At 40.2% G+C, this 16,165-nt stretch overlaps 1 protein-coding gene across 1 annotated transcript in view; it reads right to left on the bottom strand.

The window, feature by feature from the left end:
* The window catches only part of CUBN (cubilin), a 301,694-nt gene that overhangs the window by 153,321 nt on the left and 132,208 nt on the right, over window positions 1-16,165 (bottom strand). The window contains exons 29-30 of the mRNA XM_003257683.2: window positions 7,696-7,877; window positions 1,400-1,574 (exon numbers count right to left, since the gene is read on the bottom strand). Of these exons, the coding sequence (XP_003257731.2) occupies window positions 1,400-1,574; window positions 7,696-7,877 (357 nt within the window). The remainder of the gene's footprint in view (window positions 1-1,399; window positions 1,575-7,695; window positions 7,878-16,165) is intronic.

Raw genomic sequence — 16,165 nt, 5'->3', positions numbered from 1 at the left:
ATCAATACATTACTTTGCTTGACTATCAGTTTTAGTTAGTCTGTGCTAAAAACATTGAAGAATTTGATATCCACATTAAGTCATTTATCCCAACAGAATAAGAAGGGATGACACGGATGATACTAAGGAAATACTTCAAGCACTTTAAATACAGATGCCAAAATTTATTTTTAAAAATAATTAAAAGGAAACGCAAATGAAATCACGTTTTCACAAAGCCATGGAACGCTGCTTCTTCAGTGTCCCCTAAAAATATAGCATACAGGAAGAATAACATGTTTCCTTCCAAGAATTGTGATAATCTAGTAGTGCATACATTTAAAAATAATTTACTATCTACCCTTTAAAAATTTAATATTCTGGATATATACAGTTACTTAGGTTTTTAAAAATTCCTTTGATGTTATCAAATACCTGTTAGTGCAATGTCTTCTCTATGACCCACCATTTCTTGGATTTATGATAATATAAACCAATAATAGAAAAATTTGGCACTATTTTCTAATAATGGAGAATCATTTAGGGGTAATCTAAACACTAAATGTGTGTGTGTGTGTGTGTGTGTGTGTGTGTGTGTGTATTTAAATTCCTACATAATTAACTTTAGGGGAGAGCTCTGATATAGCTACCCTGGTTACGATAGAGTTGAAGAAGTGTGGCCATAAGGTAGCCTGGGATCACATAAGTGCTTTGACATTTTCTAGCTGTGGAACTTCGGGGGAGTCACTAACCTTTCTAAACTTCAGTGTCCACACTGGTAAGGTGAGGATATGAAGCGGACTTCCCTCATAGGGTGGTTGTAAGGACTAAAGGAGATAATCCTCATAAAATAGTTAGAAAAATGCCTGGTACGCAGTAAGCATTCTGCAAATGTGGCTATCTCTAGTAGTTGTATATGCTAACATCTGTTAAACTATTTTGTGCCATAGTTTGTTGTTATAGTTTAAAAATATACAACAGGCAATTTACTTAGACTACCTAAAATCTTGGGCAGAAAGTCACCACAGAACATACAGTAATTCCTTGGAATTCACAAATTTAATGTTTGCAAGTTTGATATTTGCCAAGAATCCAAAGGTCTGTACTATGACATGAGGTATGGAGGCTGGTTAAGAGGTATGAGCCCTTGGAGAGTGGGTTCGGCCGATCACCCTTGTTCTGCTCTCACCATGGACTTACACACTTATATTCTTGTTTTCACATATGTAGTGATGCTTAGGAAGTTAAACTTTATCACATATTTTAGGGAAGGGTATATGTCAGGTCTCAGATGGCTTCCTTTTGGGATGTCACTAAGTTATCAATCAGGGTGTAGCCTTCATACGTTTTCCCAAGCATTTCACGAAATTTAACCGGGGCTCGACTTAAGTACTTTAGGAAACCTCCTTTTTTCACTCACCTCCAGGGACTGCTTGCCATGATGCATTGAAGCCTCTCCCATTTATGGACAAGTCGGTCTTGAATCGAATTGCTAGCTCATTTCCAGTGCTGGAGACCTGCATGGGGTTCTCAGGTGATCTCTGGGTACACAGTTGGGCTATTCTGGGAGAGTGGAAATCGGGGCCTCCATAGATCTAACATGGGATGTAGGAAAAAAGACTTTAAAAAATGTTTTAAGCAATTACAGGCCCTTCCCCTGGCTCATTTTAACCCCCAGCTCCTTGAGTTTATGATTATTAGAGATTGAAATCTCAGCCTCCCTGGGTGGGGATGCACTATAAACTTGAGCTGAGTTTTCAAAGGCACTCCCTGTGCCTTAGGAACACACAAGTTCAATCACCCATAAAATGCCTGCTTGTTTCATCAGCCAGAATTGCAGAGGAGGACGGAGTAGATTATTCCAGAATCTTCTCTATCTCCTCTTTTTGTCTTTTCATGTGTTCATGGGATTTCCTGCTTTCTCTAGCAGAAACATTACAGATTATACAATATTAAGTCGATTTTCTGAATTTTAGGGGGACCTTTAAAAAAAGAAATGTCTGATTTTCTAACTCTGGCACATATGATTAGTCTTAGCATAAAGCCATTTTGTTATGAAAGTTGAGTTCACTGAAGGCTACCAATATCCCAGTTATACTTTTAGTTATTTCCACCTACCCTGCAAACTGAATGTTTTCTAAGACCACACATTGAATATAACGCGTACGCTTCTTCAGGAGGAGTGGAAATATCAGCTCTCTGGGTGTGTTTTGGAGCCTAGGGAAGGGGACACTATGCACCCTCCCTGTGCCTGCCCACGCCCTAGAGCCTGACTAAGTGCATCCCACTTTTCTGCTCAGGGATTGCCCTAGACTCTGCCTTAGTCTCCAGATGGCTCCTTCTGATATAGACAGCAGATAGGGAAACACTGGGTAGAAGAGGTTCTCTGGCAAAGGCCCCATCCCGAAGCCTGGAAACCCATGGCCCTAAATGGGAACAGGCATTCTTGTTTTCACACCCAAATGTTGCCTTTTGGCCTGCCACATCCGCACATCCTGTACCCATATAAACCTCCAACCCCAGGCTCCATGAGCAGATGAGCAGATGAATAGAAGAGCAGAGGAGGAGAAGAGTGACGTGGCAGAGAAGGAGAGAGAAGGAGCATCTGAATGTTGAGAGGAGTTTGGCTGGGGATGGTCAGACAGTTGATCATCCGCAGCACAGCCAAACTCTATGGGGAAGATCATCTTCCCACTCCATCCCCTTTCCAGTTCCCCATCCATTCCACTGACAGCTACCTCCATCACCCAATAAAATCCTCACATTCACCATCCTTCAAGTCCGTGAGTGACCTGATTCTTCCTGGATGCCAGACAAGAACTCGGGTACCAAGAGTCACTGAGCTGGTTAACACTTAAGCCCTCTGTGGATGGCAGAGCTAAAAGAATACTGTAGCCTGCCCATGGGGGCTTTGAGAGTCACAGGCACCCATCACTAGACCCTACTGTGGGTAGCATCTTGCCTGGGTTCCTGCACCTGCCAATCTGTGTGCTCCCCCTCCCATAAGGGGTTTGAGGGCACCACAGCTGAACAGATGTGCCACACCCCTGTTGCAGGTCCTGCGAGGGAGTGGCCAGGGAACTCTCTTCTTTCACTTCTAGATCTATCACACATGACTTCAGACCATGTAGGCTCCTCCAAATCTGCCAAACTATCTGTCTGACTGGAATCCAATACCCCAGTGACATAGTCCCCTGGAAAGGGTCCCCTTGGGCTCACAGAGGGCATCTTGCAGGCAAGGATAGCCTAGGCCAGGCCTCCAGGAGGCCTCACAAACAGGTTTCTCAGTCTCCTCTGGGTCCTGTTTATCTCCTGTGTGTATGTGTGGGGCTGCAGAGGGTGGTGAAGGGAGGATGGGAATCAAGTAGAAGATGCTGACTCCTCATTTTCAGGTCTTTTCAAATTTCAATTTTTAAAAGAAAGACCATCTTTGGGAGACAGTTTTCAAAGACATTCGTATCTGAGACCTTCACAACTGCAACCCCAGCCCTCCATGTACAGGCACTCAGGGCCAGAGCCAGGAAGGCGGCTCTCAGGGGGATCTGGGCACAGCGCCCTCCCGCCCTCCCACCCTCCCTCTGTGCCTTTCCCCCACCTCGGGGCACTCTGCCCCCATTCCTCAGCACTCCCGGCCCTTGCCCACCCTCACAGCCCACTGCTGACTGATAGGAAAATCACTCAAGTGTTCTCTGGGGAGACAGAGTGAGAACAAGAAGCCTACTTTGGGGAGGAGTGTGTGATTTGAATCTATAATGATTTCTTTGTCTGATTAATTCCCCCCAGCCATCCGGGAAAGGCCAAAATGAATGAAACTGCTGTTCCACAGAGGGCTGAGCACAAGGAAAGTAATTGCAAAGGAATGAAGCATACCAACTGCTTCAGGCTTATTTTTATTAGGAGGAGTTGATGTTTGTGCACTCCCCCCACAAGTCCCATCAAAAGCAGGACTTCAGGAAGAGCCCTGTGTGGCCCCTGACACGTACACATATGCAAATGGCAGAAGCAAGCTTGCTTGGTGTGTAGAGCCAGCTTTCTTTCCCATTTTCACCATCTCCCTACCCCCTCGCCTAGGGCACAGTCCCCACAGCATGAAACTGACAGCATGTGCTCCCAATCACCCAAGCCCAATCAACAGCACATATTTGGAGAGACCACTGAACGCAAGTGTTAAGTTCTAACAAAGAAAACTCGCAGGTCGGCAAAATATTCTTTGTTTTCTCTGCTCAAACATCCCCTTGAGATAACAAACATAGTGGGTATGAGTTGGCTGGGCCTAGAAGCCTCTAGAAGAATAAACACTGCCACTTTGGACATTATTTGCTTCCCTTCTTGCAAGGCTGAGCTCACAAAAGCCTATTGCAGAGAGGCCAGACCGAGCTAACTGTCGACACCAAGCAGTTGTCCTGGTTTGCTGCTCCAAGGAGTGGATTTCCTTTTCTGCCTAATGCCAGTTTGGAATCTCTCTAAAGACTTTCTCAGAGATTAAAGTAAAATCAGGCAGAGTGTTTCCATGACCGAAACAATGGTCCTTCTGGCTTCCACAAATAAAACCGATAGTTAACACATGACTCTTCAAAAGAAGAAAAAGATGGAAAGAATTTCAGGGCGTGGTTCATTCAACTACAGCATATGACTAAACTTTGGGGGAAAAAGAAGTGGTCTGATGATCAGAGACTTAAAAATGTGTTTTAGCGAATGCTCAGGATGGAGAACATTTCAAAGCCTATGGTTTTAATCTGTTTTGAACATTTCTTTCTGCTCTGTTAGCTCCATTTATTGTTACAATCAAGTCAGCATTCCGGGGGTATGAGTAACCAAACAGCTGCTGCTTTTTGCAATGGGCTACTTTCTGGACTCTGATTTTTCAGGGGAAAAATGGCTCCTGAATAAATTTTGTGAAGCCCAGGTAAGCTCAATACTTAGTGACTGTAAGGCCCCACTTGACTACACTCACGTGCAGGCTGAGAAAGTCAGCAAAGTTTCTAGATCACATGCCCATCATGGGTAACAAACTTTTAAACCCACTACTAACATGTTATCAGCAGCTAGGGAGGGGTGAAAAAAACCATTCCACCACCATTAGCCCAATTTTATTACAGCATTTTCCAAATGAGTTGAGCATTTGCAGAAAAGCAAAACAAGGCTTTTGAACAAAATGTCAGAGGGTTGCTCATTTTAGCTTTCAGAAAAAAACTTTCCCCAAATATTTAAGGGCCTCAAAATAGTCCCCCAAACCCTGCTTTTGGTGGAATATGGGAGGCCACTGCAATGTCAGCTTGTCAATAATAAAAATAAGCCCCAAGCCGACTGTGCGTCTTCTCACAGCCATTTCTGTCAGGCATAGGGCTTTCCTTGAAAGCTGCTTCTGTCTGGAGTCCCTGATTTCGTCCCTCAGGCCCCAGGCCTGCTTGCAGGGAACAGCCCCTGTCTCTACTTTCTCCCATAATGGGTGTGACACAACCCGCAACACAATTGGCCCATTTATATTTTGCCAAGTGGGCAACAATCACATGCGCTCTGGAGTATGAAAATAAAGGGTTTGGAACATTGCACGTAGCTGTGGAAGATCCACCGCCAGCCCTTTGTAAATGACAAGGGGTTTTTTGCAACCAAGTGATATCCTCGCTGGTGAGCGAGACCATCTGAACATTCTGCACGTGGATTCTAGTCCTACTTTGTGCCGTGAGTGTGAATTTCAGGAGGCACCTTGTTTCTCCTCTGAGATGGAGTCATGGCTTGGCAGCAGTCCTTCCATGAAGACTTTCCAGTTCTATCTGATTTCATTTACAATTACAATAGTAAATTGTCTGTAGAGCTATAGTAAATGAAATCAGAGCTAGAAATGGGAAATCTTTTATAGCTACTAAAAGTAATTTCTAGTGACTCTCACTGAGAAGGATGACTTTACTAAATTACTAAAAGTGATGAATTACTAAAAGTAGTGATTGAATGATTTAGTGATGAATTACTAAAAGTAATTCCTAGTGACTCTCACTGAGGGGATGACTCCATTTCTTTTCAAGGTAACAGCCTGTTTTATAATTAAAGTATTTGTTAAAGTTTCCTGTAACGTTCATACTAATCATATTGACCCCTTGCACCCTGCACCCATCTATGGTCTCAGGGTTTACTGGAGTGTTGAGCAGTGACTGGCTTCAGTTATTAGCTCTTCCACTCCTCTTCCACGTGGTCATGGAAAAGCCCATTAATCTTTTTGAGCCTTAGTTTTGACCACTGTAAAATGGGAATAAAATTCCCCTCTTACCTCATGGAACGATTTAATATTTAAATGAGAACATGGAGGTAAAAATTCCTTTGTAAAGGGCCCTGAATGTGCATTATTACGGTGTGACAATCAGAGACTTTGATGCTTTCATTCATTGCACAAACATCTATTGAGTGTTTACTCTTTGCTAGGTACTCTGTGGAGCTGGGAATATAGCAGTAAAACAAAGCAAACAAACATCTAGCCTCATGGAATTTAGGTTCTACTGGATATAGAATCCTTGTCATGCTGTGCTACAGCAGTCCCTAGAGCTGAGGTGACAGGATTTTTGTGTGTATTTGGAAGACATTAAAGTTTGCAGAGAGGTCTAAGTTCAAATTATACATAATAAATGTGTTACATACATGTAATTATATATAACATATTACATAATTATGTAGTATACTATATACTTACATTAAAATATATAATAATATAATAATCTATTATAATAAATATTAATTATTGTAATTATTAATTATAATTTATAATGTAAGTATATAATATACTACATATTACATATATCTGGGACATATCTATATATGTTATAAAATTATATAAGAATATTACATAAATAATGTAATTATGTAGTATGGTATATAATTATAACAAATTATATTTATATAATTTTATAAACTGTAACCAAATATTTTAAAGCTATATATTAAAAAAATATATATATATATATATATATATACACATACACACACACACACACACACATATTCTAATGACTAGATTCCTGCCATTAAAAATTGATTATAATAAACTTTTGGGCTCAAGATTCTCAAAGACTATTTTAATGATCCAAGATACACCCTTTGCAGTAGCGCTGGGAAAATTTTCATCTTCAAATGCCTCATGTTACCTAGGTGGCCATTTTTTTACAAAAGCCCTTTGCGGCAGATGGCCCTGGCGGCCCCTTGAAGAGCAGCGGCAGCCCTGGTAGGCCGTCCCTATGCTTGTTGGCAGTGCCCAGTCTCTATGCTCTGCCACACGAATGCTGTTTCTGCTGGAGCTTTCTCAGACTGCAAGTGTGAGGTGTTAGCCATCCCAAGCGCAGTCCTTACCAACGGGAACCAGAGTTGGGGGACCAGTGCCTCCACTGTGGTCCTTCAGAGGGTCCCAGCGGATGGAGCCCAAGTTGCCCCCAGAGGCTCCCTCTGCTGGTTCCCCCTCCTCCTTTCCTTCACTCACTCGTCCCGGGCTCCTGCTTCCTGGCATCACCTCCTAACTCAGCTGCAGCAAGGCCCACAGGCATTGCTTCAGGAAAACCCAAACCACATATTAATCCCATGTCTACCAAATGATCACCGAAGGGCTGATGCTCATTAAAATGTCTAAGAATAGAACACTGCTGACTACTGGAAAGAATTCGGAATCTTGGCAGAGGGATTTCCTGTTCTACCCCAAACTTCGGAATGTGCTGAAAAAACCATCTCACTTCCTACCTCCAAGACATCAAAGTTGCACCTTGAATGATACTCCACATCGAAGTCATGGATGGTAAGCTGAATGCTACTCCCGGGGGCCGTCCTAATGTACCAGATACACTCCTTGTTTGGTGGATACCTGTTGGGGTACCCGGGGCTGCTGAAGGAGCCTGTGGCCCCAGACAGCTCTCCACCACAACCTGTTAAAACAGCAAGGCTCAGTCAGTTCAAAGTGGGCAACAGCCCGTGGAAAATAATGCACAAATTCAACTCACCGAAAGGTCATCAAAAATATACAATGCCTAATTTAGGAGAAAACCGTTAAGTTACAATAAAGTTATAATTATGCAGTTATAAAACAATGAGAAAAAAATCATGGCTACAACTTATTAAGTTTATCCTTTCAAAAAAAAACACTATATATAATTTAGTACAATAATGCTCGATCCTTTTTCTTACCATAGCAAACCTTTGTACATTTTTAAAAAAAAAAGTCATTCTAATTTTAGATTTTCTTTATTATAATGAGGTAAGAATTACATAACATAGTCAGAAGTACAATGGACTGTGTGAGCCATGGTCATGAACTTGAGGTCCCTGGGTCTTCATGGGTCTTCAGTGTCCTTGTAGCTAATATATTATTCCGCAGTCCCGTGCAGATCTAAGAACTAGAATTTTAAGTGCTAAAAATCCTTAGCTTTGTACCAAAGACTGTAGGAAATAAACAAGTAAATTATATAGGTCCTAACTCAGCAAACTTATATTTTAAAAAAATACAATGGATATAGAAAAATCCAACCAAGGAAAAAGACAACAGCATGTGTTTAAGAATGTTGATATTTTAAAAAAATACAATGGATATAGAAAAATCCAACCAAGGAAAAAGACAACAGCATGTGTTTAAGAATGTTGATATGTCATGCCTTAGAAAGCAATTCAGGCAGACTATGACAACAAATAATCAAATGCTATAGCCTGCGGCACACAGTAGAATAATGCCACCTTTCATTGAGTGCTCAAATGGGCTTTCCATGTATTTTCTGTTTCAATACTCATAAGGACCACATGAGGTAGGTACTGAGGATCCATTTCTTAAATGACCAAATCAGTGCAGAGGTGGCATGGATTTTCCAAGGTTAATTGATACTAGGACACTAACTGAGGTGATCTGGTTGTATCTTAGTACTTCATTACTATACTGCACAGGCTCTCACATTGTTTGCAGGAATTCAGACAGAGATTTCAATATGGAGAGGAAGAGAAAACTTTGCAGAAGAGGTAAAATTTGAGGAAGGCTTATGAGAGACAAAATTAGAAAAGAAATTATCTTGTTTTCCAACAGCAATTTTTGATGATTAACAAAATGTTTTTTACTCTTCTTAACGTTTCCGCGCCTCTTTTTCTGTTTTGTTTTTTTTTTGAATATTCTTTATTGGTTGGTAAATTCTTCCAATTACCTGCTCGTATTCTTCATCAAGGCTTTTCATGTGTGATTACTAAAAAGTCAGGAAACAACAGGTGCTGGAGAGGATGTGGAGAAATAGGAACAGTTTTACACTGCTGGTGGGACTGTAAACTAGTTCAACCATTGTGGAAGACAGTGTGGCAATTCCTCAAGGATCTAGAACTGGATACATCATTTGACCCAGCCATCCCATTACTGGGTATATACCCAAAGAATTATAAATCATGCTACTATAAAGACACACGCACACGTATGTTTACTGCGGCACTATTCACAATAGCAAAGACTTGGAACCAACCCAAATGTCCATCAACGATAGACTGGATTAAGAAAATGTGGCACATATACACCATGGAATACTATGCAGCCATAAAAAATGATGAGTTCATGTCCTTTGTAGTGACATGGATGAAGCTGGAAACCATCACTCTGAGCAAACTGTCACAAGGACAGAAAACCAACCACCACATATTCTCACTTATAGGTGGGAATTGAACAATGAGAACACTTGGACACAGGGTGGGGAACATCACACACCAAGGTCTGTCATGGGGTGGGGGAAGGGGGCAGGGATAGCATTAGGAGGAATACCTAATGTAAATGATGAGTTAATGGGTGCAGCACACCAAAATGGCACATGCATACACATAAAACCTGCACTTTGTGCACATGTATCCTAGAACTTAAAGTATAATAAAAAATAAAAATAACAGCGCCTCCTCACTCCATTATGAATAAATGTGCATTTTTCACATGAATAACATTAAACTACTGTGGCTTCTAAAGTAAGACACCAAGTCTGAGATCTTGTCTACTGTCCACTCTATGAAAATTCCTCCTGTACAGTGAGTTAGAAGAAAAGCTTTTAAAAATTAAGGAGTTAAAAAAAAAAATCTCCATGCAGAATTCCCCACTGCACTGAGAAGCACTGAGAATTCCAAGAATCTTGATTCGGCAGAGAAATCTGACTCTAGCTCAAAGCACTACTATCTTCTTGACTTCTCAGTCTCCTTGCACTTGAAAACCTCTGCGTTTTCAGACTTTAAATGTATTGCACAGAGCAATATCTTTCCTGTGTCCTATAAAGTTCCCGCTTTTATTTCTAAAGCCTACGACAAAGCTGTTTAAAATTAGATGTGCTGACATTGTTTAGAGACTATGGTGAATCTTAAAAAAACACAAGTATCATAAAAGACGAGAAAATATTTGTCCGACTACAACAACACATGGCAAATATTCCTGAAGCCAAAATCATCACAGATTGTCCATATCTCCTGTACCAATGCCCAACTCCAGGGAGCACCGCTCACAGGACATTCTATAACACGATGCTTCTGGAGTGGTACAACACAGTGCCTCATGTAACTCGTGTTAAGATGTTCCATTACTGGGTATATACCCAAAGGACTATAAATCATGCTGCTATAAAGACACATGCACACGTACGCTTATTGTAGCACTATACACAATAGCAAAGACTTGGAACCAACCCAAATGTCCAACAATGATAGACTGGATTAAGAAAATGTGGCACATATACACCATGGAATACTATGCAGCCATAAAAAATGATGTCTTCATGTCCTTTTTAGGGACATGGATGAAACTGGAAATCATCATTCTCAGTAAACTATCGCAAGGACAAAAAACCAAACACCGCATGTTCTCACTCATAGGTGGGAATTGAACAATGAGAACACATGGACACAGGAAGGGGAACATCACACTCTGGGGGCTGTTGTGGGGTGGGGGGAGGGGGAACGGATAGCATTAGGAGATACACCTAATGCTAAATGACGAGTTAATGGGTGCAGCACACCAACATGGCACATGGATACATATGTAACAAACCTGCACGTTGTGCACATGTACCCAAAAACTTAAAGTACAATAATAAAAAAAAATCACAATTCACTTTTAAAATAAAAATTCACGGGAAATATTTTCTTCTTATTAAAAAAAAAAAGATGTACCACCTTTTACTAAAATACATTATAGGTAAGCAAAGCCTGTTAGTGAAATTTTTTTCTCAACTTGCATTTTCAGCTCAGGTGGTTCTATCAGTGGTATCAAATAAATTATCCAATGGAAAAAATCTAGAAGAAAATAACTTTATGGCCACATCATATAAAAGATAAGAAGGAAATGAAAGTTTAGATAGCTCACTTCTGCATTTTTATTTAGCATTCATTCATCAGCCAATCTGATTCAATTTTTTTATCTTAGTTGATTCATATAAAACTCTGTGTAACATTTTTCCATTGTCTTTTCCAATTGTTTTACGTTTCCTTGTGAATTCCTTGGCAAATAACAGGATACTAATACCCTTAAATTAGTCGCTGCAAACTGGAATGGTAATACAGATTCGTGGCATTCAGTAATGTTTTTAAAAAAGTACAGTACAGTTATATGGACCCACAATGTCTTTTTTCCTAGGATTTAAAGCAAATAATAAACAAGGTTTGTTTAATAAACAGAGCAAAATTTTATTTTTAAACATGTCTTGTTAATAGCACATGTGCGTATGTTTTTTAAAAAAGTTTCTTTTTCTTTTCTTTTTTTTAGTAGAGATGGGGTTTCACCATGTTGGCCAGGCTGGTCTCGAACTCCTGACCTTAGGTGATCCACCCCCCTTGGCCTCCCAAAGTGCTGGGATTACAGGTGAGAGCCACCACGCCTAGCTGAGAAATTTCAATTTTATAAGTGATACTCTGTCGGGAAAAATATTGTATGGTTATGAGAAAGAGGGAAAGAAACTGTTAGGGCTTGAAATCTCTGAAGTTTTCTTTTTCTCCTTCATGATCTCACTACCTCTGAGGATTAACATATCAAAAGTAAACATTTGAATTAAAAGTTCACAGCAAATGCAAAATAGGATAGATTAATTTAGTGGTACTTTTTGGTGAAAATTATAAAGTACTAGGAGGGTGCAGCACACCAACCTGGCACATGCATGCATATGTAACAAACCTGCACGTTGTAATTCTGGTAATTATGGTAGAAACTTAACTCTCTTTGTATTTCTAAAATTTGGAAGAGGTAAAATAGCTTCCCAATTCCATTTATTTATTCATTCATTCACTCATAAGTGTTTATTGAGCATCTGCCCATAATACAAGCAGTGCTATAGAAGCCAAGTGTATTTAATATCTCTTGAAAAAAAGACATTTATAGACATAAAAAGTGCTATTGCCCACGTCTTCTTGCAAGTTATTAAACCCTTTTTGCTTCTCCTTCAGTTTACTAAGAGTAATTTCAATAAGTTTTTATTTGAAGAAAACAATCTGAATTCTATTCTATCCTTTATATGTTAATCGCTGGTAAGTTACAAATAAGAATAAATAACTCATCCTGCCATTACCAGTCATATTTGCGACTCTGGATGCATGACAAAGGGATCACAAACAGGGAAGGGAAAAACAGATGGAGAATACACAAGTCTGGAGAGGAAAGAAGTTATATCAACCAGTACCCATCAGGAAATAACACAGGCAGGGATGTTTAGACCACCAACATCCTTGTCGTCGTCCGGTTACCTGTCTGGGTGAATGAACAATAAAATGTAAAAGAAATAGAGAAGTTTTTAAAACTGGCCATTCGTAATCTAAAATACATGACAATGATTTAGAAAAGCCTTTCAAAAGAAGATAAAAGAGGATAATTTAAAAGATGAAAATACCAGCCAGGTGTGGTTGTTCACACCTGTAATCCCAACACTTCGGGTGACCAAGGTGGGCAGATCACCTGAGGTCAGGCATTCAAGACCAGCCTGTCCAACATTCTGAAACCCTGTCTCTATTAAAAATGCAAAAATTAGATGGGCATGGTGGTATGCGCCTGTAATCTCAACTATTCAGGAGACTGAGGCAGGAGAATCGCTTGAACCCAGGAGGTGGATGTTGCGTTGAGCCGAGATCGCACCACTGCACTCCAGCCTGGGCGACAGAGCAAGACTCCGTCTCAAAAATGAAAAAGATGAAAACACCAACCAAGAAGGGAACAGTGACATGAGGAATAAAGAGTTTTGAGAGAAATAGACACAGTGGCTCTTTGTCACTTTGGTAAGAGAAAGTTTTCATGGAGTAGACATGATTTTAGAACTGCTTAATTGGCATGTTAGATTGCAAAACTTTTGGAAACATTATAGTGTAACAGAGGAAGCATGGGCTGTAGTTCAGACAAATGGGTTTCTAACCTGGCTGTGATAGTTCCTAGATAAGTAATCTAACGTTTCTTTCATCTATAGCAGTATGAATACTTACTTCATAGGGTTGTTACATAGAATAAATGAAACAATCCAAAGTTTTTAGCTAAATGTTGTGCATATCATAATCCTTTCATACATGCTGTGTATTCTATCTTTACATTTTTTTTTAAATCTTTTCTTTTGAAACAGGATCTTGCTATATTGCCCAGGCTGGTCTTGAACTCCTGGGCTCAAGTGACCCACCTTTCCCTCCCAAAGTGCTGGAATTACAGGTATGAGCCACCACACCTGGCTGTGTTTTGTATCCTCACAAGACTTTATCCCCAGATTTGAGACAAAGACTTGGAGCTAGAAGAGGAATTACTGGTTAAAAAGCTGTCATGAATAGCTAGAGAAGAGGTAAGAAACTGATTTTTCATTGAGGTGCACAAAAATTTTTAAAAAGACAATCCATATTTCTATGGTAGTTCAGTTCTCACGTGCTTTTATTTTATTTGAATTATTTTTATTTGAAATGCATTATTTTATTTGAAATTAATCATGACAACATGAGGCAGGTAACAAGGATAATGTCAGGTCCATTGCAGAGGTGAGCAAAGTGAGGTTCAAGAAAGCTGTGGAACATGCTCATATCACTTAGTGAATGGCAGATGTGGGTGCAAAACCCTATTCTGACACCAACCCTCCCCCATCCTGACCTCCACTTCTGTGTTCTCTCTCCCCTATGCCTTGCCGAGAACCTCGGCTCAAAGGCACGGAACTAACAATGTTGAATGCTGCCCTCATTATTTTCCTGTCCCTCCACTGAAGACAATCACCATAGCAACCTGGGAAATGTAAACAAAGCAAAAATCTTTTAATTGACTTTGAGGCAAAAACTAACAGAATACATCATTAGACATCAGCTGAACTGGAATAAAATAATGCCCTGAAGAGAAGCCTGTGTTTTTCAGTTTTAAAGAGTTAATCTTTATAAAAGTTTTAGTACTGGTGACTGATCATCTGTTTGACTTGATTTTCCTCCAAACTCTCAGTCATCAGCTGAAAGGAAGTGCTTGCTTTATCTGCAGGAAGCACATTGATCTGCTGAACTCATAACAACCAAGAGTTACAAGCTGTTGCTAAACCTGCTTACTTGTGTAGATAACTTAAAATACCTTCATAAAAGAACTTCGCTAATATTGTTTTGGTTTTTGTCCAAAACAAGCCATGAGTTATAAAATTCCAGTACTGAAACATTTAATAATAATCTCCCATGTAAGTACTATCTTTAAGTTCGTATTTTTAATAAGAGCTTTAATAAAAGCAAACCAGTAATGAAACAGCTAGATGGAATCCAAGGCAAAAAATTTAAAAAGTAAATGCTGTATTGCCCGGCGACTGCTCAAATTCAGTCAGTGCTTTGCTGGCTGGCATTTTCCTGAAACTATATGTCATAAACTGATGGCATCAGTAGGAATAACGTCTTGAAACTGACATGGCTAAAGCCCAAAGAGGATGGGAGAAAAGGAAGAGAGAAGTGATACAATACCGACACTCTCCCACCCTTATCCCTTCATTCCTAAAGGAAATGCCTGGGAAATCAACAGTTGCTGTTAAAACAAAGCCAAAAGCCAAGACACAGTGAAAGAGAATTAATTTTTAAATATAATTAGTGACGATGTTCACATGCTTCATTAAAATGGTCAATTTATATTTTAATAGCTTTTTTCTATAACTTAAAAATAAAAACTCTTTCTGTTCTATAAGACCTTGAGATGTGCCTCACTGGTGAGGCCAGTTTGCCTTCATTGTGTAAAAAGGCGGCTTGTGGGCTGGGCGCGGTGGCTCATGGCTGTAATCCCAGCACTTTGGGAGGCTGAGGCAGGCAGATTACAAGGTCTGGAGATGGAGACTATCCTGGCAAACACGGTGAAACCCTGTTTCTATTAAAAATATAAAAAATTAGCTGGGCGTGGTGGCAAGCACCTGTAGTCCCAGCTACTCAGGAGGCTGAGGCAGGAGAATCACTTGAACCCAAGAAGTGGAGGTTGCAGTGAGCTGAGATCACACCACTGCACTCCAGCCTGGCGACAGAGTGAGAGACTCCATCTCAAAAAAAAAAAAAAAAAAAAAAAAAAGGCAGCTTGTGGAGGAAGGGAAGACACAGAAGAGAAACTGCCAGCAAGGACTCTTTTGGTAAGGCAGGTGTGATGTGAATTGGTAACTAAGAGCTCAGAATCTGGGGAAGCCCCAACCCAAGGCAAAGTGAACTATTTCCTGGAGTGAGTATACAAGCCTCACTTCTGATACATCTATGAAACATAAAAAAATGTAATTACAAGGATTTTGAACAGAAACTTTCAGGTCAGGGACGGTGGGGAAGTGGACAGGAATATGTGCTCCCTAAAATGGCCAAAGTTGTCCAAAGTTGACTGGCATGTAATGAGAACCACAAAAAGTCAGTAATTCCTGGTTTGATGTTAACAGTTAATTCCCCAACATTTCACAGGTATGTGGCCAAGTGATAGGCACCTGTCCTACTAGGGTCACTAGTCCTCTCTGGACACAAGGCTAAGGGTGCAGCTCCTCAAATTCATAAGGAAATGAAGCATGTGCAGATGAATTTTTCTGAGGGATTTGGTCAGATAGCATGTATTCTGTGAGGATGGAGACACAAACTGGAGTGATCAAGAGACGAAATCAAAGAAGAAAATCAAGTAATATAAAGGCCAAGGAACATAAAATTTCCCTGAGAAAAAAGAAGGAAGAAAAAAGAGAGTAAAAAGGAAGAAGAGGACAAAACATCGTGCCTCCAGGAGAGGAGAGAGTTGTCC

This window comes from Nomascus leucogenys, chromosome 9 (assembly GCF_006542625.1).
Source record: "Nomascus leucogenys isolate Asia chromosome 9, Asia_NLE_v1, whole genome shotgun sequence".
Lineage (NCBI taxonomy): Eukaryota > Metazoa > Chordata > Mammalia > Primates > Hylobatidae > Nomascus > Nomascus leucogenys.
This window is presented reverse-complemented; position numbering and strand designations above follow the sequence as displayed.